This window comes from Capricornis sumatraensis, chromosome X (genome assembly GCF_032405125.1).
Source record: "Capricornis sumatraensis isolate serow.1 chromosome X, serow.2, whole genome shotgun sequence".
In the NCBI taxonomy this organism is placed as follows: Eukaryota; Metazoa; Chordata; class Mammalia; order Artiodactyla; family Bovidae; genus Capricornis; species Capricornis sumatraensis.
The window spans coordinates 28,850,636-28,874,710 of NC_091092.1; the positions used below are offsets into that span (position 1 = coordinate 28,850,636).

Genomic DNA, 24,075 nt, shown 5'->3' on the forward strand with positions numbered 1-24,075 from the left:
GGAGGCTCACACATAAATTCTCCATACTGGAGTGGTTGCGGTGCCTTCCTCCAGGGAATCTTCCCAACCCAGGGATCGAACCTGTGTCTCTTACATCTCTTGCATTGGCAGGCAGGTTCTTTACCACTAGCGCCACATGGGAAGCCCAGGACTAGCCCTGAGCAGAATCCAATTGCCTGATTTGTGCATACTGCTGCTAGGTCCAGAGGTTGAGAATATACAATATTTAGTTACTATTTCTGACTTATTAAACTGATTATTTATGGTTATATCTGACATGGACTTAAGGTCATAGGCTAGGGTAACTTCCCTCCAGTCCAATTTAGGACAACTTAGTCCTTGGTAAGAAAATAACAACATAGTAAACATTCCAGTTAGATAAAAATGCCTTTATTTCTAAAATGTGGCTTAACTACACCCATGGTGCGCTAAGCTTGTTTTGGAATCATCTTGCAGCTCCAAGTAAAACCAGGCCAGTGGAGGAACAGTCGGGGCTATTGGTTCCCGGCACCATGGTGTCACTACTTCAGCAATTCAATCCACACAGTTATTCTCCAGATGTTTTTTGTGACGTATGGAGAGTCGTTTTGGATTCCTCTGTACGACAGAGAGGTCCGACCTTGAGGAAGATCGGTAGCCCACATCCTCTGCTTTGATAGGCTTAATGATATGGCCTGGCTTGGTGACAACCTTGGGCATGGTCAGCTTTTGGAAGGCCCTCTGGGTGTTCCATGTAGATCCTACGGGGGTCTGGATGGTCCTTTCAAATTGTCGATGGTGTGTGAATGGATGCGGAAGCACCTGCACCTGGAAAGGAAGGCAGAGTGACTTGGCCTGAGCCAAGGCTGTAAACTCTAATGGCAGCTGGCCAGGGAGTTTTAGCACATAAGCCTCAGTCCTACACGATGGCTGTGGTGAGTGGAGCTACCGAGTGGCCAAGGTATGGCCGCGCACCCATCCAACCTTAGGAGTGCCAAGCTGCTTGATGACACTTGGGAGGGAACTAATTGGGATCAGAAACTCCCTTCCCCCAGGCTTGCCCAACCATGGAGGGATGAAAAACCATCCCAACAAGGCCCCTGTGGCAAGAGGAATACTAAGTAGCTGCAGGGTTGCTGGCCCCTAATGGGTCTTCCTATATAGCATTGTGACTACCAGACATCTGAGTACTGGTTTATCTGTGCCTCTCCTGCCTCTTTGCCCCCTTCCTTTTCCTTCCCTTGATTCATAGCATTGATGTTTTAAGGAACCCAAAGATTTACTCCCAAATCCTGAACTCCACCAGGCTACTACACTCAGCTTCATGCTCTTCCCAAGTCTCATTTCTTTGCCCAGGACTCTTTTGCATTCCACCACAGTGCTGGTTTCAGACTTAAATAATCTTTAAATGCTTCCCCAAAGGCCAAAGAGGAGGAAAAAGACATAAGCAGAAAAATGGGGAAGTTACAATCAGTAGTCTCTGGAGATACTCAATGGAACACTCAAAGAGAAGCTTGAGTACTGCCAGGCAGTCCTGGTGGTGGTGAAGGACACAGATTCTTTAGGTTAAGGGAGGGTCTTAGTGGGGTTGACAGAGTATTATTGAAATCATATTTTTCTCCTCTCTTCTGTACCTATTAAATAGCTCCCCCCTCTTTAGAATGAAAAATACAACTCATTTCAATATTAAACTGACTAGGGTAGATCTCGGGGTCATAGATTTTCAGAACTGAAGGGAACGTAAAGGTCACTGAGTCCCATCTCATTCCCAAGTCCCCTCTATGCATGCTCACACCCCCAGAGCAACCCCTTCTCTCTTTGGACCAGCAGAAAGTTTTTCCTTGAATGGGAATCCTGCCTTTCCTCTAATTTCTATGTTATGTGGCTGCACTCCACACAAAAGCCTTCAATAAAGTTGAAAGCCATGACTGTGCTCAAGTTTGCTCTTCTCTTGGGTAAACATTCCTAGCTTATTATCATATGATACAGTTTTACATCCTTTCGCTGTCCTGAACAAGTTGGTCATTTTTCTTAGGACGTAGGTTAAACCTATAGCCTCCAAACATTGCCTGGACTATAAGCACAAGCCTGAAGCATAGCAACTCTGAGTTTTGTCAGACCCATTTGCATCAGCATTTTCTGGGGTACTGGCTGAAAATGCAAATTTGGGGGCCTCACCAATGCTACAAAGATTCAGTTTTAACCTACCCACCCAGTAATTAAAACAGCAGAGTCAATCTGGGGAATTATTCATCTCAGAGCCAGTGAAAACAAGAATAGATCTGATCTGTGGTCAAGATCACACCCTGCTCTTGACCACAGAGCCCTAGAACGCTCCTCCCGAGGAGGAGAGCCAGGCAGCAGGAGGAGGCTGCTAAATTGCTCTCTATCCCTCACCTGATGAGCTGCTGCATGGGGGTTCCGCTTCTCATTGATAATCACGTTTGGCAAATTCTTGTCTTTCCTTGGAGGACCCTCAGGGGCTTTAATGAGAAACCTGGAAAGCAGAACAGCAGGGTGTCTGACTAAGAGCATTAAGGACTTAGTCAAAAGGGCAGAGAGGACACGTGAGGGTGAAGTGGGAGAACCTGGTGCCCTTCGAACGTGCTTTCTTTCCTGTACTTACCTGCGTCTCTTCTTGGCACTGGGCTTCAGGCCCATACCACCCCACTCGCCCCAGCCAGGCAGAGTCAGGTCCAGGTCCTTTGGCTTACTCGCCTCCATAGCTTCCCTCTTCTCTTTCAAGAAGTCTCTGATGACATCATCCCCAGCAAAAGCTTCCTTTATTATCTGCCTTTGATCTCTCTCTTCTTCATCTTCCTAGGAAGAAACAAGAATAGTTACGGCTTGCCTCCTGAGCCGAGGTTTGTGGCAAGATGGTTGGGTTGTGACATTCTAGCGCCCTCTAGGGGGAAGTGCGGAACAATGATGGTCTTGCACTACAAACCAACAGGCAGCCAACCAAGCTCTGATCTTCTCTCTAGGGTAAATATCCCTAGCTTGTTATCAGAGGACACGATTTAAAACTTTCAAGAAGGAAACTGTAGGGTGGAGGAAGGAACCAGTCAGTGTCAGGAGGGGGAGCTCCAAGTGGGCCTGGCCAGAATGTGGGAGTCCTTCAGTTTATATCCCTGAAAAGACAGGTGCCGGGGATCCTCACTTGAGCAGTTTCAACGACTTAATCAGGGAGCCCCAGACCATTTGAGATCCCACTGAGTAGAGCAAAACTCACTCACCTTTGAGTTGTCCTGCCTGGCATCTGGCCAGATCTTTGAATGAGTCCCTCTGTCCTGTGAGGGCTTTAGAGTCACAGGACAGGGAGCATGTGGTGGCTCAGAATTTAAGATGAGGGAGTCTCAGCGGCACTCACATAATTGCATCTATTAAGCTGTCGCTGGGACCAGCCTGGGCAATACTATTCCGGACCTCTCAACTACTGCCATGTGCCCCCAGCACAAAACTTTCGATTCTATTGCTCGTGCAGGAAGGACACTTTCCATGCCAGCTCTGATTCCCCCCGCGACCCTGGCTCTGCTCACCAACTCCTGTACAGTCGTGGGAACTGCCAAGGACTTCACGGAAGGCGATTTTGTGGTTAGGAGGTTCTGGAGATCAATCATTTGCTCCTTCCTCTTCTTCTCCTTGGGGGCGCCAATATGATTACTTAGATTCTTCTCCAACTGCAGCCCTTCCACTGCAGTTCTGGGAAGCTCCTTGTTTTCAACACACTCTTCTCTGCCCAGCTCCTCCAGCTCGTCCAGAGTCCGAGCTCTCTGTGGCCTCTGCAGCAACATGGGCTCCTCTTCCTCCCTGGCAGGTTCCTCTCTCTGAGCTGTCCTCGCTGAACTCAGTTCTTGCTTCCCTGACTGATGGTTCTCCGTGATGAGTTTCTGACACAGTGCCCTCAATTCAGACAGCACCTCCTGGCTGCTAGGATCTGGGGGAAGCAATGAAAGGTGTCAGAAAAGTAGGGTGGGTGGTGTCTCACAAGCATTTACTGACCTCTTGCTGGGCATGGGGCACCAGGGGAGACAGGCTAATGACGACAAATGGGTAAGAGAATATGCCATTCATTAGATCTCCTGGTGAGTTCACTACCTGTCAAGTCACAGGCAATGGAGTTTAGGATTTAAAAGCAGCACGTTAGGAAGTGAATGTTCTGGGTCCTGTTCCCAGCTTTGCCAGTGACTCTGTATAAATAAGAGCCGTGGCTTAATTTGCCCAGAGAGTAGGCTCTACTTGGGAGGATCGCTCCAAATTCCACATTTTTATTAAAAAAGCTGTTTTAGCAACTGGCTTCTAAAAGCAACTTTGTTGTCATTTATTGAGTTGGCCAAAACGCTCAGATTTTTCTGTTGCAGCTTATGGGAAAAACCCCAAGGAACTATTTGGCCAACACAATATTATTTGTAATTTCTAAAAACTGTGACGTCCTATTTGTAATTTACACTGTAATTTTCTACTTGTAAAAACTGTATCCAGCATTGTTTTACCTTAAAGCAGCATCTCACAACCTGCTGTGGCAGTCAAGTAGCTCGCACTTGCCAGGCACCAGGGCCATCTGAGCAGAGCAAACACCACTAGTCTCTGAAAGCCCCGAGGGAGACATGGCCGTGACATGCTTCAAGACTGTACCCTGTGTTCACTCAAGTTGCTCCTGTTCCCAAGTTCATCCTTTTCTCTAGCTCTGGCTTGAAGTCAATGGCACAAGCTACTTAGATCTGGCCTGAGGATGTGTGTTTATTGTCAAGGATCAACTTTCCTTGCTCATTTTGTTTGGGGTCCATGCCTTCCCACTATTTTAGGATACTATTTCCCCAAAGGTTTGAGATCTTTCATATTTATCATCTGTATATGCTAAGTTGCTTCAGTCATATCAGACTCTTTGCAACCCCATGGACTGTAGCCCGCCAGGCTCCTCTGTCCGTGGGATCCTCTAGGCAAGAATACTGGAGTGGGTTGCCATGTTCTCCTCCAGATCTCCCTGACCCAGGGGTCGAACCCACGTCTCTTATCTACCTTTCATTCCACAACCAACTGTTTGATATATTTCACTAGATAGGCAATTTTTGAGGGGTCTGGGAGGAACCATCCTGGCCTGTGGCTAGTGCTTTCTACAATCCTCTCGGAAGTGACTACTTATAATTACTAAGCCTGGAACTCTTAAGCTGAAAACCCCAAAGGTCCCCCAATACATTCTAAACAACAGCTCTAAAAAAATTTTTGTTTAAACCATGGAAAAACAGAATCTTGTTGTCATGTAAATGCATTCATTATTCTTATAGGAAATATAATTGGACCCGGGAATCTGACCAGACCAGGTGGTTTCTGAGTGCAGTTAGTTTCCTGAGCAGGCTTTATAACACCCTGCTCTGTCCCCAGAACACGAGCTCCAACCTGCCTCAAGGGTGCCAAGGTTGCTTATATATATAATATGCAAATCGAGTCTGAGCATGGGCTAACAATTCTAATTTACCCCTTACCTGTAGTCAGTCATTCATTCCTATCAAAAAAGTCACACCCCAATCAACATATCAACCAACATTAACAGAGTGCTAAAAATGCTACTCCTCCTCCCCAAACAAAGCAGACAACTGCAGCGATGATCTGAAGACATTTCATAATATCTCAAAATATACCTTTGCATCTATGGGTGTGAACAATTTTCAGATTTACCAGCCCACTACACTGCTCTCTGGCTTGCAGGTTCCAGTGATGTTTACTCCCGCCCCTCCTTCAAGGATGGTGTACTTCTGTCTTTCTGAAGACTGAATACATACTCTAGAGCCATGCGGATGCCCGCTTATGAAATGCCTTTGAAGAAAAACGGTCATTACGAATGTATTTTCTCTTCAGGGACCCATGGCACTCTCTTGAAAGGCCCTAGAGCCTAATCTCTGCAGCGCGGGTGGGCGGGCACAGTTTTCCTCTCAGTTGGCCAAGAGCACCAGCACCAGCACCAGGCAGCACCCCCCTGTGGTGTACCACCGCTCACCCTTTGTTACACGGCTGTGCACTGGCTCCGCCACGTGGTTGAGCTCAGACTTCTGTCTAAGTGAGCGCCTTTCCTCAAATTCTTTCAAGAGAGTTTCTTCCTCCACCACTGCTCTTTCTTCCTCACTTTCAGAAGTCTCCTGGGCTTCAGGCTCAGCAGGATCTTCCAGGTCTTTCTGGATCTCAGCCTCTTTGGCATCAGTGAAGTGATTCTGGACCATCCAGGGGTTCAGTCCATTTGCCTTTATCTGCACCCCATTCACCATGTCAGGGACTAGAGGTTCTTCCTCTTCCTCCTGGCCTTCCTCCTCTTCCTCACTCTCAGAGGCCGCCCGGACCTTCTGCGTCAGCTCTTTGTTCCTGGCCAGCTGTTCCTGCATAGCCTGGCGAGCCTGGGGGAAAGTCATAGCACGAGTGCCTATCATTAGTGACCGCAGTCACACCTCTCCCAGTCCACTCCTCAGAGCTGCCTCCTCTCAAGCTTCCTGGTACCTACCATTTAAACTGCTTATACACCATTGTGTTAACAGGTATGGAACAAAATGGAAGACAAATTCTTTGTCCTCAAGGAATCAACATGTGAAACAAGTTTTTTTTTTTTTTTTTAACATACAACTCCTCTCTTCTTGCCTTTGGTGCTGTTTCCCTTTTATCTCTCCTTTTCCACATAATTTTCCTCTCTGCCTTAGAAATTTTCTGATGCCTTTTTAGATTCCTGGTTTTCCATTCATCCACATGGCTTTTTTCCCTAACTCTGCTTCTGCTAGCATCATTATGGACTGCTTTGCCTTTCTTTCCTCCAATTCCATATCTCCTTTCACCCTGATGGTGTCTTACCTCCATGTCATATTTGGCCATAATTGCCTTTGATTTTGCCCATTTCCCACTGTTCTGGTGCTTAAGGCTCATTCGCTCCTGGAAAGAAAGGGCACAGTGAGCTCCTTATTGCTTTCTAGGGAAAGCAGGTTCAAGGGTTGGGGGCCAGAGGCAGCCTCACCATCATTCTGGCCTTATCGAGTTTTTCTAGTTCTTCTAGTGCCGCAGCAGGATTGACCTTCTGCAGCTTCTCAAAATCTTTTAAGGCTTGCTTGGCCTTTCCTTTCTTCAGAATTCTGTGATACCTATAGGGTGAGAGAGGTATGAGGGAAGAGATATAGCTGAACCACTGGTGCCACACACGTAAGTGCCCTCACCACACGAGGGGTCTCCTAATGCCAGGGATGGACTGGATGTCACAGAGCTAGCTGACTGCAGGGAGCCGGCTGGAGACCTGCGAGGCTTGGTGGGACCCTCAGTCCCTGCAGCCCCCAAGGGCAGACCTCCACAAATGAGTCCCCTCCGCTTCTAGAGTGCAAGCACAAGGGAAGAGCAGAACATGATCCCAAAAGGCAAAAAAGGCAGGAAGGAAGCCCTATTGGCTTCATAGCTGTTGAAGTCAGAGCTCATTTAGCAGAACCACTCTGTGATGCCCTGGAAGGGAGTGAAAGTAACTGAACAGTCCTCTTTTTTAGCAAATCCAAGATGGAAAGCCAAAGCCAGAGGAGCAGGGACCACTGAAGCAGGCAAAACTCTCTGAGGTTGGTGTGAGGAAAAAAGAGGCCAGTCACTCCTCTTTGGGACTTTTCCTACAGGACCCCACAGCTGCCACAGGAAAGGTTCTCTCCTAAGGACTTGTGATTAGCCATGCCGCTTTCCCATGGAACCCAAGGCTGGTTCATAGGGGCTTCCTTACTTTTTGCTTTTGATTCTCTTCTCTCTTCGAGCCCTGGCCTCATAGTAGGATTGCAGGGCCCGGGCCCTTTGAAGCTCTGCTCGGCGCATCTTTACCTATAATGAATGACATTTACAGTGACCCCTAGGATTGATGGTAAATGCCGGGAGAAACAGAGCATGTCTGGGTGGATCAAAGGGCTTATCACACTTACCTCTTCCAGGCTCATAGCTTTGAGAGAGGCCTTTTCCATGGGAGTCAGTAAAGGGTCCGTCACAGGCTGCTTGTTCTTATGGAGAAGATTAAAAATCTCCTGCTCCAGGGGAGTTCTTGCCTTAAGGAGGTAACAGAACACTCTAAGTCTTAAGTCATGCTCCTAGAGTCTCCCTCTTTACAATCCTTTGGCCATCTACACAGTGACTGGAATCACAAACTGGACAGGATGGGCTGTTACAGCAAAAGAAGGGGGTTCTAGGCTTGCTGTTCAAGGGTGGAGATAAAGCCTTACATTTTATTCTGATTTAAGGTAACTTCAGCAAGGGGCCTCTGAGGTTACTCTCTAATATTACCAAGGGAATCACTCTGTGTTCAGATGACCAATATATATAAAACAATACCATTCTCTTAAGAATCAAAGCAGGATGCTCTTAAGGTAAATGCCTGCAGGACAGAGGAACAGCAGTACCAAATTGTCAGTCTAGAGAGATGCAAAACAAAATGGTCCCTGAATTCTTACGTGTATTTGAGGCAGATTACTTTTAACACAAAGTTAGGGACCTGAGATCTGTATCAGCCTGCCTTTAAGAATATTTCTAGAGGAAAGGGGAGGTTAGGTCTTAAGATGAACACAAAAAGACACCGCCTTTAACAAAATGACATCCAGGTAATTAGCCCGCTTCCTGACAGTTCAAATTTAACTCTAGTCAATTTTTAACTTGGCTCTGATGCTTCACTTTCCAGATAACTTTGCATGCTAGGTGGTGTCTACGCTAATGAAACGAAATGGACTGAACCAGTGACTTCACATGTCAACAAAAGACCCCATTTGCTGCTTGACTGATATTGTAAGGATGGCTAAAATAATCAGGCTGATCATGTCATGGTCCACTTTGGCAAGGCATAAAGATAGCCCTGGGCAAGAGCCAGTTTCAAACCTCATGCACATATTTTATGTGGTTTTCTTGAAAAGCCATATATATCACAGTCAGTGTTAAACTTACAAATATCTGGACAAATGCATAAACACACATCATCCCATGTTACACTACCCTACTGATCGAACCATAAACCTATTCTACTGAACAGTAAAGGTGCATGTTCTTCCACTTTTAGTATCTGCAGTAGTGACCAATCACAGGCTATAAAATGATTTATATTACAATGTTGTAATCTCCCTCTGACTCAATTCAATTTACAAACACTTATTGATTGTAGCTACATTCCAGGCACTTGTGTGGGGTGCTAGGAATACACAATTAATTAAGATAGTTCCTGTCCTCATAGAGCTCACAGCCTTTCAGAGGAAAGACACTGCACCATCACCAACATGATGGGTTAAAAGTCCATAGGAGTAATCACAGAGGAAGGAATAATTCCGATTAGGAGATGGGGTAGGCTTGGGGAAGGAAGAGACTTTTTGAATTAGGCTTTGAGGCATCAGCGCAATTCTACAAGGAGGGGGAAAAAAAAACCTAAAGGGAGAGACGTGTATAAGCAAAACACAGATCTAGGGAAGGGAAAAATATGTTAGGGAACAATGCATTGTCCAGTGTAGCTAAGATGCCAGGTACTTCTGTCTTATTCTGTAAGTGGAGAGCCTTTTGAAGGATTTTAAGCAGAAAAGTGACAACTGGTGCTGTGTTTTGGAGAGAAAAGCCTGGTGACTGTGTAAGGGGTTCTATGGAAAGTGTCAAATGAAAACAACACAAGGAACCAGGGCTGTGAGACAGAATTACAGGACTCACCCCTGCATGGGCTGGCAGTTGAGGGGAGGAGTTATGTCACTGACTGAGGTACAGCATGAAGGTCACAGTACAGCTTAAGTGTCTGGGGAAGGAAAACACTAGGCGTACTTTGTCGTGTGTCAAGTTCAGGTGCACAGGGGAGACGCAGGTGAGGCCTGTGAGTCATGTGCAACACGGGTCCAGAAATCAGGAGTTGACAGTGATCTGTACCATGTTTACAGCCCAAGAATAAAAAAGGACTAAGAAAGTCAGATAAAAACCAAAACGGACACGAAAACAACAGCAAGCCTATGTTCCAAGGCAGCAGTTTTAATCATGATATGTTAATGGTGTCAAATAGGCTGAAGACACAGACCTGGGATGTGGCCATTGGGAGGCCCCTCACTAATGCATTTTGAAAGAAGTTTCAGGAAGGTAGTAGGGAAGAGGGTGACAGAACAGGGACCAGCTCTTTCCAAAGCATGTTCCTCATCAACTGACAAGCTTTACTTCATTTTTGTAAAGTTTAAAATTCAGTGGGTTTGATTAATAAAATCACTTTGTCCTCTAAGTCAAAGGAGTTTCTTTACCATCTTTTCATACCATTTAAAAGGGTGTCTGCCATACACCGTGGTCTGCCCAATTCTCAAGAGTGGCATGTGCTATTTTCTAGCAACCAGACTCTGCCAATACCCCCTAGCCCAGCCCCAGGCACACTGAGAAAGGAAGGTTTTGAGGAGCACACTTCTGGAAATGGTGGTGCCAGCTGCTAGGGGAGGGAAGAAGGGAGTGGGTGGTAAGTTACCTTACCCCATTTCTAGCACTTTGCCGTTTACAAATGCTTTCTCACGCATTATCCCCTTTAATGCTTCTCAGCTAGAGTCAAATGGAATTTTAGGTAGCTGGACCAAAACTCTAAGTGCTGACTTTTTAGATTCTTTATTTCCAGGAACACTAGTATACTGCTAGCCTCTGGGCTCTGCCTTCTAAGGTGCTACTAGTCACCAAGGACCCCCTGACTTCTCTGTGCCATGTTGGTATAATTTCGCAAAAATGAACCTCAGACTGGCTGCACCATTCTCAGTGCAACCCCTCCCCCACTCTCATCTTTACTGACCAATTTGGCATTTGCCTGCCACCTCCAAGATCACACCAGCATTTGGAAAAAGCAAGGTGCAGAACAGTGTGGAGTAGATTACTACTACTTTTTTGATTTTAAAAAATGAGATAAACATAAATATATCCATAAAACTTTTAATTTAATAACAAATAACTTGTAGGAGTAGTGACCTCTGGGTGAGAGTATGGGGGTAAAAATGAGCAGATGGGGGACAGGGGTGGGGTCAAATGCTACATTTCTTCTATACTTATTTTCAAATCCTGCAAATTGTATTACCTCTTAAATTTTTTTTCCTAAAGTCTCCCTTCCATCCTGCAGCCACACTTTAAACCTGATCTCATTTTCATGTGGAAAAGGAAGCATCCTAGAAAGAGAATGGTGGTGACTTTCAATAACAACATCAGAAACAGAGTTTATCCCCATAATAAGCAACACCTTGCTCAATGTCTAGCTATGGCGGCAAGCCATGTTTACTTTGATGAGCTTTAATTATCTCAACTTCCTGACACATACGACACCATTTTGGGATTTACAGAAAGCAGAGAAACCATCTATCAAGGGTTTGGGCGCTGCTATTTTGGACTATCTTTCTGCTGAAGACAGAACACCCCCATATAGACTCCATAACCAATGGTGTATTGGAAAAGAAAGGCTAGCTGTTCTGAAGTTGTTCAGACTAAACACGACACTTCAGGTACAACATGGGATTACTAACTTTTTAACTTTGCCATTGGCATAACTACTGTTCCACCTCTGGCCCCATCATTTACCACCACCACCATTTCATAACAGATAAGCTATTTCAACACCATTAAAGTGGAAAGAATAACTTCATAATAAAAAATAGCTGACAACCCCACACCACCATATTCACAATTATCCTTACAGTTCAGATGATTGAAAAGTTTGCTTCAGATTAGTGTTTGGGAAACCCAGCTCTAAAATATAATTTTATTTTCTGCAGCTCAGTCATAATGAGTTACTTGCTAAGATTCTAGTCATTATCACCAATCTGCTATATTTTAATGTGGTGTTCCTTTTCAAGTAAACTTCGGTCCTGGTGCTCATATATCCCGCCTAAGGCATCATTAATGCTGCCAGGTTCCTGACTCTCCCCAGATCAGAATGCTGGCTGTAAAAGCTTTTAAAAAACCAGGGTGTGAAAAAGAAAACATCATGATGTTCCTTCTCTATTGGCAAATCAGATGTCGTCACACAAAAACATGGAGATAATCATGTGTATGTGGGGGAGGAGGGCTCCCTGGTGGCTCAGAATACCTCCCTGGTGGTAAAGAATCTGCCTGCTACTGCAGGAGATGTGGGTTCGATCCCTGGGTTGGGAAGATCCCCTGGAGAAGGAAATGGCAACCTGCTCCAGTATTCTTGTTTGGGAAACCCCATGGACAGAGGAGCCTGGCAGGCTACAGTCCAAGGGGCAGCAGAGTCGGACACAAGTCAGGGACTAAACAACAACAACCATGTAGGGGACACTCCAAGCTGAGGAAGGGTGAGCTACCGCCTATGAATCTTGCTTTCCCACCCCCTCCCTTTCTAATCACTCAACTAAAATGACCACAGCTGCCATTTCCGCTTAACACGTCTAATGAGACCAACTGCAGGCTCTGCAATGTCCATGCTGTGTGACCTCACCTTTCAAGAGGCACTAACCTTCCAGCCATTGACCACATGTTCGATGGGAGCAAAGGCTGACTGGGGCTTGCTCAGGGGAAAAACCAGCTGCTCTGCTTGCCGGTTCTTCAGAACGACAGGATCCCATTTGGAGAGGATTTGGGAGCTTTTATTGAATGCCACTTCTCTGTGGATCTGAAACAGGCAAAAGCACACAGAAAGAAAGAGCCATGAAATGAAGCATTAAACTCAAAAGAACCAGCAGGAAATTAGGAGGCCACGTTACTCAGTCCAAGAAAGAATCAGGATGCTAGAGATTAGCTCTTGCTTACTTACTTCTCAGGACTGCACTTGCTCTGAGATTAGTCTTAATCTTTTCCAAGGTGAGGCAACCACAACTTGCCCCCCTCCCACTTCTCAGGCCTTCCCCGCTTCTCACCTTGCCCTTTTTTTCTTGGTCAGTTTCTTGCCCTTAGTGGACCACATTTTCTTTGACTTACCCGCTCAATCTCTTCTCTGTGAAGTGGTAACTCCACAGTCTTCTTCGATTTCACTCGATTCAGCTGCTTTTTCACAGCAGCCAATGAAGATGAAGTTTTAACAGGCTCAAGCAGATCTGAAAGGACCAGCTTTTCTCCTGATCCTGTAGAAAGGCCAAACTTTCTGGTCAGGCTGAGAAGTGAGGCAAAACCTCAGCATCACCTCAGCAGAAAGTGCTGGTAGCCAGGCAGGTGTGCAGGGAAGCAGGAATACCCCTCTTACTTCCATCACTAGCCAGAGTGATGGCACTGCTTTCCTACATCCCCAAACGTGTTGACGTGTAGAAGAGAGAAAACTATTTAAAACAATCATTTGCTTTTCTCCTGGTCTTTCTGGTTCCACGCTTGCCCACTGCAATTCATTCTTCACACAGCAACCAGTGTTTTGAAATTGTAAATCACAGGATGTCATGATCCTGCAGAAAGTCCTCCAATGACTCCCCATTATCCTCGCAGCTCAGTGGGTCAAGAATCTGCCTGCAATGCAGGGGACCCAGGTTTGATTCCTGGGCTGGGAAGATCCCCTGGAGAAGGAAATGGCAAACCACTCCAGTATTCTTGCCTGGCGAATCCCATGGACAGAGGAGCCTGGCAGGCTATAATCCATGGGATCACAGGAGTTGGACACGATTCTTAGTGACTAAACCACCACCCTGTCTGCCTCTCCAATCTCAAGTTATCCGTAAGTGGAGGATGGTCCAGCCACACTGACTTTGCTCCTCTTCTTCAAACATGCTGACCATATTATCTCCCTCAGTGCCTTTGCACCAGCTGCTCCCTCACCTGGAACACTACTCCCTGTCTCTGCATGCTTGACTTTTCTTGTTATTCAGATCTCAGTGTAAGTTTTGCCTCTTCAGAGGCATTTCATTCATGCCTATCCACTCCAGTACTCTTGCTTGGAAAATCCCATGGACGGAGGAGCCTGGTAGGCTGCAGTTCATGGGATCGCAAAGTCAGACACGACTGAGCAACTTCACTTTCACTCTCATGCATTGGAGAAGGAAATGGCAACCCACTCCAGTGTTCCTGCCTGGAGAATCCCAGGGACAGAAGAGCCTGGTAGGCTGCCATCTCTGGGGTCGCACAGAGCAGACACGACTGAAGCGACTTAGCAGCAGCAGCAGCCAAAGGAAAGTAGCTGCTTAGTCTCCTGACTGTATCATTTTGTTATAATTCGCTTACTGTTTCACTGCCTTAGAATGTAAGCCCCAGGAGGTCCATCACTTATTCTTTACTCTGGATCTAAACCAGTCCTGAAACTCATACATAGTAGAGGTACAGTATTTGCTGAATGGGTAAGCTTGGGAGAATACATTATTACTAGTGCTGAAAGGTTACATTAAAGATCACTAAAAGTGCCTAACTCATTCACTTTACCTAAGTTGTGAATACAGTGGGAAAGATTTGGCACCTAGACTCAGTGTCAAGTGAAAATCTCAACTCTGCTATTTACTAGATCATATATTCTCAAATGGGGTGATACCATTTCCCCACCTAGGGGTAAAAATTGCTTCTTGGGTGAGCACGCGTAAGGAAAAAAAATAACCTTAGATACAGTTAGCTCATTAAGCTCTATGGCAGATCTTGACTGTGGCCTTTTCATTTTCTTTTAGAAATGGAAGAAATTCAAGAGCATCCTATTACCCTTCTTCATTCACTCATGGGTAAGTATGTATGGTATGATTCACTAACCACATCAAAAATAGCTGGAAAGAGGGCGCCATGGGGAAGTAGACCATTATGCTTTTGGAATTCCACAAGGTCCATGCAGACAGTTTCCTTTGTTAACTTACCTTCAGAACTTACACTGAACTCTGACACCTTCAGACTAGCCTCAGACCTATCAGCCAATTTCTGCCTGAAATTAAGCAAAACAGAATACATAGAGAATGGATACAGTCTGCTGGGGAACAAACACCTCTCTTCAAACAATGCTTTCATTTCATGTTTATTCTAGAATTAGGTTTTGTCACAAAATAACCAGGAAATCTGTTCCTAAGCTGGACACAGTAGTTTAACCATCTCTTAATGAAAACAGCCTCTCAAAAACACAAGGCAGTGCAAGGTAGGCATAGTGAAAAAGGTATTGGACTTGGATTCAAACATGTCTGGATCTGAATACCCGATCTGCCACTTATTCGAGTGACTTTGGGACATGTCAATCTTATTTTCTATTTGAAGAAGCTGATGTGCAGAGGATTTACCTACAGTCTCCAAAGTACATGCTCTTAAGAATGATGCTGAAAAATGTTGTCTTCGGCACTGAATGTTAGCTGCAGATAAGTCCCATGGAATCAGCTAGTTAGAAATGTCCATATTGAAGGGAATGTTACCTATCCTTTCCATTAAGTGAACTGATTGATTCCAGAAGCTTCTGATGCTTTCTTTCTCCATCATTGTCCCCCTGGAAACAGAAAAAGGAAGAACCATCAGAATGATGAGGGGAAGGAAAAGACAGTATGGAAACTGAGGCACATGTAAAATCTCCCATTCTTTTGGTCAGTGGAGAAGTGGGAAATCAGATGAGGTCTGGCATGCAGGCATTCCAGCTCAAACCGGAAGAACTGCTTCAAAAACCGAAATTTCCTCACTGTAAGGAATATAGAGCCTTAGTAACCAGGAGCTAATGCCATGCTTCTGTCTTAATTGGTTTTAAGAAAAGTGCCATGAGAATATTTCTGTATAGAATATATAGTGTGATCTGACATGGGAACCTTGACATAAAAAAGCCAATCTAAGTAGTTTTCTCAAGAGAATAAAGAGCTGGAATTCCTATAGCAGCTGCCCAGCTTAATTATGTATGTGTATATTTCAGTCAGAAAATCAAGTAACTCTCTATGGAAATTCAAACTTGGAAATAGGGAAATCATATGGCACACACACTCCAAGTGGCACCACTGAGCCCCCTCCCCAGAAATTACACTTAGAAACTACAGAAACTACATCTCAGCATCAAGCTGCCATAGCTTTAACTGTCTGTGAGCATCTATGCTTTATCTTGATTTATTTTGTGTTTCTATTAGCAGGGTATGTCCTAAGGTAATCACTTCTTTGCTTTATGCCATTTTGGCTTAGGTTTAGCAGGAATGCTCTAATTTGGAAAATTGTAACTGTAATTTATTTGTGAGACCTGAACAAGTATAAACAATGTTGCCACCCCTTTTCCTTCCATGAAGTGTGTCCTCTACCCTAATTTTGAAACAGAAGGGAAATTGGAGAAGGCAGTTTAGCAGGTGTCACTCACTTCATCTTCACTGGTGCTCAAGGGGTAGTCTTTTGGCAAATCCTCTAGTTCTTTCTGTTGGTTCGAAGCCAGGAGGTTGCTAAAGGAGATAAAAGAGAAATACTATCACTTGAAGGAATTTTTCTTATATTGAAATGATCTCTAAAACATAACTTCAGTTCTCAGTACAGAATAGTCTTATCCCCCGAAGAGGTGCAAACCAAGTAGTATTGAGCATCTTTGGACATCTTCCAAGACATACAATCTGGACTGCAGAAGGCAGGCATCACCCGTTAAAAGGTGAGCAGTGTTAGTAGTATCCATACAGAACTGCATGAAAATGGAAAGATTTAACACTCTTCAGTGATTGATTAGCACTGCATTCTCCACGGACCTCTGGGAGGCTATAAAAATGTCAGACCCTAGGTAAGGTGGCAGAAGATGCCTTGAGGCAAGGCAACTTCACCGTTAATATTTCTAAGCATCCGCCACATGGAAGACACCTGTATAGGTGCTGCTTACTCAAAAGTGACATCTTGATCATTTGTTCTCAGAAATCGAGAAACAGGGAATTGGAAGAAAGCAGCTGAAGCTTGTTCAGAAAAGCAGGTACAATTAATTAAAATGTCGTGGATGACACCAATTAACAAAGGTTTCCAAGATAAGGCGAGTTTATAACAAAGTCACTGCCTGCGCAGTAGGCGGAAACGCTCCGCACCAGCGGCATCAAAAGGAGTCACGTGATGAGGAAAGTGCTACATATTAACTTCTCTGGAGCGGGAGAAACAGCAACAGGACCAACAGGGATGAGACTAAGAAGATGGAGAGCGGAGGGGGCGAATTAAATCAATAGGGCTTTAAAGGATGGATCATGGAAACAGTAACGAATGGTGAGATCCTGGGAGGGGAACAACTGTCGCCAGCTAAAAGATGGCCTCTGTTTCTCAAAAGCCGGGAAAACCGACCCCCAGCGAGGCTCAGACCCTCCCCCTCCCCCGGACCGCTACCCCTCACCTCTCCGCAGCCTGGTTCGCGTTCATCTCAGCAGCCTGTCTCACATGGACCAGGAGCGGAAGTCGAAAGGAAAGAGATTTCCGTACCGGCCGCAAAGCAATTTAGGCTTCCGCCAATCACGCGCGACTAGCGGCGTCACTTCCGGCCCGCCCCGAGGTGTGCAAGGAACTAAGCAGTTTGGGAGGCGCCAGCGGGGAATCAGGAGTCTGGAGGAAAAAGCCTGTCAGCGGGTGGAGCTCTGCTCTCCCCACCCACCTCTCAGCTCTTCGGCGCGTCCGCGTCTGTCTTCCCGGGCCCGGGTTTCCAGGAGGCCCGGGCGGGTGAGGTTAGCATGAGGGTGCCGCGCTGTCGGGGACCGGGCTGAGCCTTCGTGGCCCTGCCTGATCCAAAAGGAGAGGCTCCAGCGTCTGTCGGTGATCGACAGCGTCCTGCGAGCCTGCCGCCAGCCAGCTCGAGGCGTTATTGACCGCCGGGGAAGTGGCCAGCATTGTGCTAAGGCCCTGGCGATCCGCCGGTGAACAACGAAGCAAGTGGCCTGCCCTCTTAAGGAAAAAATCCTTTGTCACCCCGCGTCCCCTTGTAATTGCAGCTCTGGGTTCCTACTTCCTACATAACGAAGTTTCATTCAAGAATGGGCTGCGTCTGTGGCTGCAACTTCCTCCTCTCCCATCAACCTTTAAGAATTTTTCTTTAATTAAAAATAGAAAAGTAATACACGGAAAAATACACTTATTTTTCGAAGTCATTCCCGTTTTGTTTTCACCCCACCATTCCGCTGAAACTATTCTGGACAAGATCATCTTGTTACTAGATAAAAGGGACACTTCTCGGTGTTTGTCTTCCCAGAAGTCTGTGGTATTAGATACTGTTGGTTTGTGTTCTTAGGTATATTCAGAGAATGTTTTTGAGTAACTACTGTATGCCAGGCCCCTTGGCACTGGCGATACACTGGTGAATAAAGGGCCCCTTGGCACTGGCGATACACTGGTGAATAAAACAAACATGTTTCATGGCCTTATACAACCTACTTTCTACTGGGGTTAAAGACAATTTTGTCATGGTTGCAACTCCATCCTGGGCTCCCGTGACTCCACTCTCCTGGTATCTTAGCTTTATGACCATTTCCCAACGTCTTCTCTGCTAGATACCTTTTATGTACGAACTCCCTAAATGATGATGTTCCTTAGGTTCTGTACTCAGTGCTCTTTGTTTATACCATGTGCTCTTCTTAAGCCTTTAACGCTTGTATCAGTTCAGTCCCTCTGTCATGTCTGACTCTTTGTGACCCCATGGACTGCAGCAGGACAGGCTTCCTTGTCCATCACCAACTCCCAGAGCTTGCTCAAAGCCATGTCCATCAGGTCGGTGATGCCATCCAACCATCTCATCCTCTCTTGTCCCCTTCTCTTCCTGCCTTCAGTCTTTCCCAGCATCAGGGTCTTTTCCGGTGAGTTCCTTCTTTACATCAGGTAGTCAAAGTATTGGAGCTTCAGCTTCAGCATCAGTGCTTCAGTGAATGTTCAGGACTGATTTCCTTCAGGATTGACTGGTTTGATCTCCTTGCTGTCCAAGGGACTCTCAAGAGTCTTCTCCAACACCACAATTCAAAAGCATCAATTCTTTGGCACACAGCTTTCTTTGTGGTCCAACTCTCACATCCATACATGACTACTGGGAAAAACAATAGCTTTAACTAGACAGACCTTTGTCAGTAAAGTAATGTTTCTGCTTTTTAATATGCTGTCTAGGTTTGTCATAGCATTTTCTTCCATGGACCTGGAAAAGGGAAAGAGTACCTACTCCAGTATTCTGGCCTGGAGAATTCCATGGACTACAGTCCATGGGGTCGCAGAGATGGACACGACTGTGACTTTCACTTCTTCCAAGGAGCAAGCATCTTTTAATTTTATGGCTGTAGTCACCGTCTGCGGTGATTTTGGAGCCCAAGAAAATAAAGTCTGTCACTGTTTCCATTGTTTCCTATCTATTTGCCATGAAGTGATGGGACCAGATGCCATGATCTTAATTTTTTGAATGTTGAGTTTTAAACTGGCTATTTCACTCTCCTCTTTCACTTTCGTCAAGAGGCTCTTTAGTTTCTCTTTGTTTTCTGCCATAATGGTAGTTATCATGTACATGTATGAGGTTATTGATATTTCTCCCTGCAATCTTGATTCCTGCTTGTGCTTCATCCAGTCTGGCATTTCGCATGATGTACTCTGCATTTAGGTTAAATAAGCAAGATGACAATATACAGCCTTGACGTACTCCTTTCCCAATTTGGAACTAGTCCGTTGTTCCATGTCCAGTTCTAACTGTTGCTTCTTGATCTCCTGCATCTCAGGAGGCAGGTAAGGTGGTCTGGTATTCCCATCTCTAAGTATTTTCCACAGTTTGTTGTGATCCACACAAAGGCTTTAGTGTAGTCAATGAAGCAGAAGATGTTTTTCTGGAATTCTCTTGCTTTTTCCTATGATCCAGCAGATGTTGGCAATTTGATCTCTGATTCCTCTGCCTTTTCTAAATCCAGCTTGAACATCTGTAAGTTCTCAGTTCGCATATTGTTGAAGCCTAGCTTGGAGAATTTTGAGCATTACTTTGCTAGTGTGTGAGATGAGTGCAATTGTGTTGTGTAGTAGTTTGAACTTTCTTTGGCATTGTTTTTCTTTTGGATTGGCAGTCCTGTGGCCACTGCTGAGTTTTCCAAATTTGCTGGCATATTGAGTATAGCACTTTCACAACATCATCTTTTAGAATTTGAAATAGCTCAACTGGAATTCCATCACCTCCACTAGCTTTGTTCGTAGTAATGTTTCATATCAGGACTTGTATCAGCACTTGTATCAGGACTCCAAAAATCTACATTTCTAGCCCAGATGTCTTTCTTGAACTCCAGACTAGTATCTTAGATTGCAATCTGGCAATTATTTTTGTTCCTCAGGCACATCAACTGTGAAGTATTTGGTGATTTCTCTCTTTTCTATCAGAATTTTGTATTTCCCATCTCTATGACTGGCACCATCAACTATCCAGTTAGGCAAGTCAGAAATATGAGTCACCTTACACTCCTCTCTCCCTGATGATTTACAGTGATTCCCTCACATTGCCAGTTCTACCTCCTAAATCTCTCTCATGCAGCTTACCACCTTTCTGCCATTGGAAACCTAGACATTGCCATTGTGTCAGACCCTTGCATTTTCAAGCCTGTGATATTGCTGTAATCTATTGTAGAAAAGGGGAGCTTAAATCATGCTGATGAAGAGCGTGGGTTTTGAACTAGATTCTGTGTTTGAATCTTGTCTCTGCTGCTTGCTAGTTTTGTAATTCTTGAGTAAGTCGTCTCTCTAAGCCTTTGTTTCCTCATCTTTAAAGTGAGAATTCTAATAATTGGATAGTTGTGAGGACTAAGTGAATTAATATACATAAAGCACTGGAATAAATGGCAAGCCCTTAGAATAGTACCTGTCACATTAAAATGCTTGATAAATATTAACTCTAATAATTATTCTTTTTGGTGGCTCAGATGGTAATGAAACCTCCTGCAATGCCAGAGACCTGGGTTCAATCCCTGGGTTGGGAAGATGCCCTGGAGGAGGGCATGGCAACCCACTCCAGTATTCTTGCCTGGAGAATCTCCATGGACAGAGGAGCCTGGCGGGCTACAGTCCATAGGGTCACAAAGAGCTGGACACGACTGAGTGACTAAGCACAGCACAGCACAATTATGTTTTACTGGCTTTTCAGTTGTTAGTCTCTCCTCATCTAGTCACATAAGTTGGATCATGTCATGCCCCTACTTAAACAATGCAAACAGACCCTCATCCCTTTCAAGATAAAATGAAAAAACTCTTTAGTCCTGTCTACTTCTTCAACTAGTTGGAACTGCTTGGTCATTCCCCCAAAGCAATTCAAATTATATTTTTATGGGCAGATGATGCTCTCTTAATCTTACATAAAGTATGAATAAAAGCATTTTAAGAAAACATTGACATTTTTTATTGATTTATACTTAATCTAAGTAAAGACAGTGTGTTTGCTATGCAAATGCAGCCTTGAGACAAGTCCCCTAGGTACTCCTCTTTCATAGCTCTAACCAGATTGCTGCCCCATTTCCCGTTTATGTGAAATTATGGCACAGCTGAGACCTAAAGGAGGAGAGGGGGCCAGCCCTGGGGGAACCTGAGGATGAGTGTTTGGGCAAAGGAAACAGTGTATACCCAGCACCTCTGGATTGGGGAGAGCTTGTTATATGTTCTAGCAACTGAAAGGCCAGGGTGTGACTGAATGGTGGTGAAAAAAAAGGGAAATATGACAGCAGATGGCAAGGCAGGCAGGGTCTCCAGGTACTGTAGGCTATGGTGCAATTTGGATGTTACTCTACATAAAAGGGGTCACAAATAGACGGGTTATGTAGAGAGTGACATAATTTAAATTTTGATAACATCACTTTAGCTGGGGTGTGGAGAATGGATGAGTGGGGCACCAGTAGAAGCAGAGAGACCTGCCAGGAAGCTGTGGTGTAGTATAGGGAGAGAGGATAATGGCTTGGAATATCATGGTAACTGTGGAGATGGAGTCATTGGTGGGTTCACCAGAGACCTGTGGGAGGTGAAGGTAAGAGGAAGATTATGCCTACCTTACTGGATTGAGCAAGCACAGTAGATTATTAAGATGCAGAAGACTAGTGATAGAGAGACAGATTTGGCGAGTGAGACCAAAAGTTCAGTTTAGTACTTTTGAGGTTTGGGAGCAAGATATCTAAGTGGAGAAATCAAGTGTATAGTTAGGTAGAAGAGTTGTGAAAGATAATAAGTCAAGAACTCTTGATCTTTTTTGGGGGGTGGTGGGCTGCACCACACAGCTCACAGCATAGGATCTCACTTCCCTGAACAGAGATTGAATCCAGGCCACAGCAGTGAAAGTGCCGAATTCCAGCCTATAGACCGCCAGAGAACTCTCAAGAACACTTTGTCTTGATTAGAGCTATTAGTGATTATCAGTAAAATAAAAGTATACCACCCCCACACACAAGTATGTTTATATTTCAACTGGTTGACATTTCATAAAAAAAGACCCAGGCTCACTCAAAATTTGCAACATGGCAACAGTTGTGATTTTACCATAAATTCATGGTGGTGTGTGTCCTACAGCATCTAACCTATTCCTTGAATGTAGTGGGCTCAATAAGTGTTTTTGAATTAGTGAATGAAAAAAGTCATGCTAGTCCATGTTATTCATTCTTATAAAAGAGATATAATAATAATGATAATATTTTTTTAACTTTAGAATTTACAGAGTGCTTGCTATGGTCTGAATGCTTGTGTCCCCTCAAATTCATATGTTGAAATCCTAACCCCCAATATGATGGTATTTGGAGGTGGGGCCTTTGGGAGGTGATTAGGTCATGAGGGTGGAGCCCTTATGAATGGGATTAGTACCCTTATAAAAGACACCCCAGGGAGCTCCCTTGCCCTACTCCACAATGTGAGGACATAGTGATAAGGTGCTGACCCTGAACCAGGAAGAGGGCTCTCACTTAACCGTGAGGGCACCTTGATCTTGGACTACCAGCTTCCAGCATGGCCAGAAATAGGTTTCAGTTCTTAATAAGCCACCTTGTCTGTGATCTTTTGTTTTGCAGGCTGAATGAACTAAGACAGTGCTTTTATATCCCTTATGCCATTTTACGTTTTTTGTATTAAACTTTGAATTTTAAGATAATTATAGATTCACATACAGTTGCAAGAAGTAATACAAAGATTCAGTGTATCCTTTACCCAGTTTACCCTAATGGTTATATGTTGCAAAACTCTAATACAGTGTTACAACCAGGATAATGATATTGATATAGTCAAGGTACTGAAAACTTCCATCACCACAAGTATCAGTTATGTTGGTTTTTTACAGTATGCCAGCTTTCCTTCCACCCCTGACTCCTCCTTAACTCCTATCAATCACTAGTCTGCTCCCCATTGCTATAATTTTGTCATTTCAAGGATGTTCAGTTTAGTTCAGTTCAGTCACTCAGTCGTGTCCGACTCTTTGCGACTCTATGTTATATAAATAGAATTATATAGGATGCAACTTCTTGGATTTATATTCTTTCACTGGAGATTTATTCAGATTATTCTGTATATCAGTAATTCATTTCTTTTTGTTGTTTTTTAAATGTATAATTCAATGATTTTTAGTATAATTACACAGCTGTGCAGTCACCATCACAATACATTTTAGAACATTTTCATCACCTCCCAAAACAGACCTTGTACCCTTTAGCCATCATCCCCTTGTATAATCGGAAATATATTTGATATTTGTCCCTGGATCCTGGCACAAAGCTCCCAACCTCCTTGGAATTTTCTGAGCAATAGGAATGCCTTTTGCCATTCATAAGGAGCCCCTTTCAACCATACCTGAGTTTATGTTAGTGAGGTGACTTTTGGAAGCGTGTTAGTTGCTTAGTTGTGTCCAGTGCTTTTGCAAACCCTTGGACTGTAGCCTGCCAGGCTCCTCTGTCCATGGAATTCTCCAGAGAAGAATACTGGAGTGGGTAGCAATTCCCTTCTCCAGGTGATTGTCCTCACTCAGGAATCAAACCCAGGTCTCTTGTGTTGCAGGCAGATTCTTTACCATCTGAGCCACCACTTTTGGAAAACCCCTAAGTAACCTAAAGGTGGGGGCTGGTTGCCAAGAAACCAACCATGGTTAAGGAGTTGGAACTTTCAGCCCCACTCCCTGACCTCTGGGGAAGGGATAGGAGCTGGAAGATGGAGTTCAATCACTAAGAATCAATGATTTAATCAGTTATATCTATGTAATGAAGTCTCCATAAAACCCTGAAAGGTCAGGTTTTAGAGAACTTCTGGGTTGATGTGGGGAGATGGGTGTGTCTGAGAGCATGGAAGCTCCATGCATCTTTC

General features: G+C 44.6%; 1 protein-coding gene across 2 annotated transcripts; it reads right to left on the reverse strand.

Moving 5' to 3' along the window:
• Positions 1-404: 404 nt before the first annotated feature.
• UTP14A (UTP14A small subunit processome component) lies at positions 405-17,184 on the reverse strand. 2 transcript variants are annotated; one of them, XM_068962270.1, is made up of 15 exons: positions 17,156-17,184; positions 16,163-16,241; positions 15,252-15,322; positions 14,712-14,776; positions 12,877-13,019; positions 12,416-12,571; positions 7,899-8,018; positions 7,706-7,800; positions 6,971-7,094; positions 6,811-6,888; positions 5,975-6,365; positions 3,519-3,916; positions 2,606-2,799; positions 2,377-2,476; positions 405-807 (listed from the first exon to the last, which is right to left on the reverse strand). In XM_068962270.1, exons 1-15 carry the CDS (start codon positions 17,179-17,181, stop codon positions 535-537), a joined length of 2,313 nt encoding a protein of 770 aa, XP_068818371.1. In that variant the 5' UTR covers positions 17,182-17,184; the 3' UTR covers positions 405-534. The 2 variants fall into 2 exon arrangements, with proteins under 2 accessions (XP_068818371.1, XP_068818372.1); XM_068962271.1 differs by lacking the exon at positions 12,416-12,571.
• Positions 17,185-24,075: the final 6,891 nt, after the last annotated feature.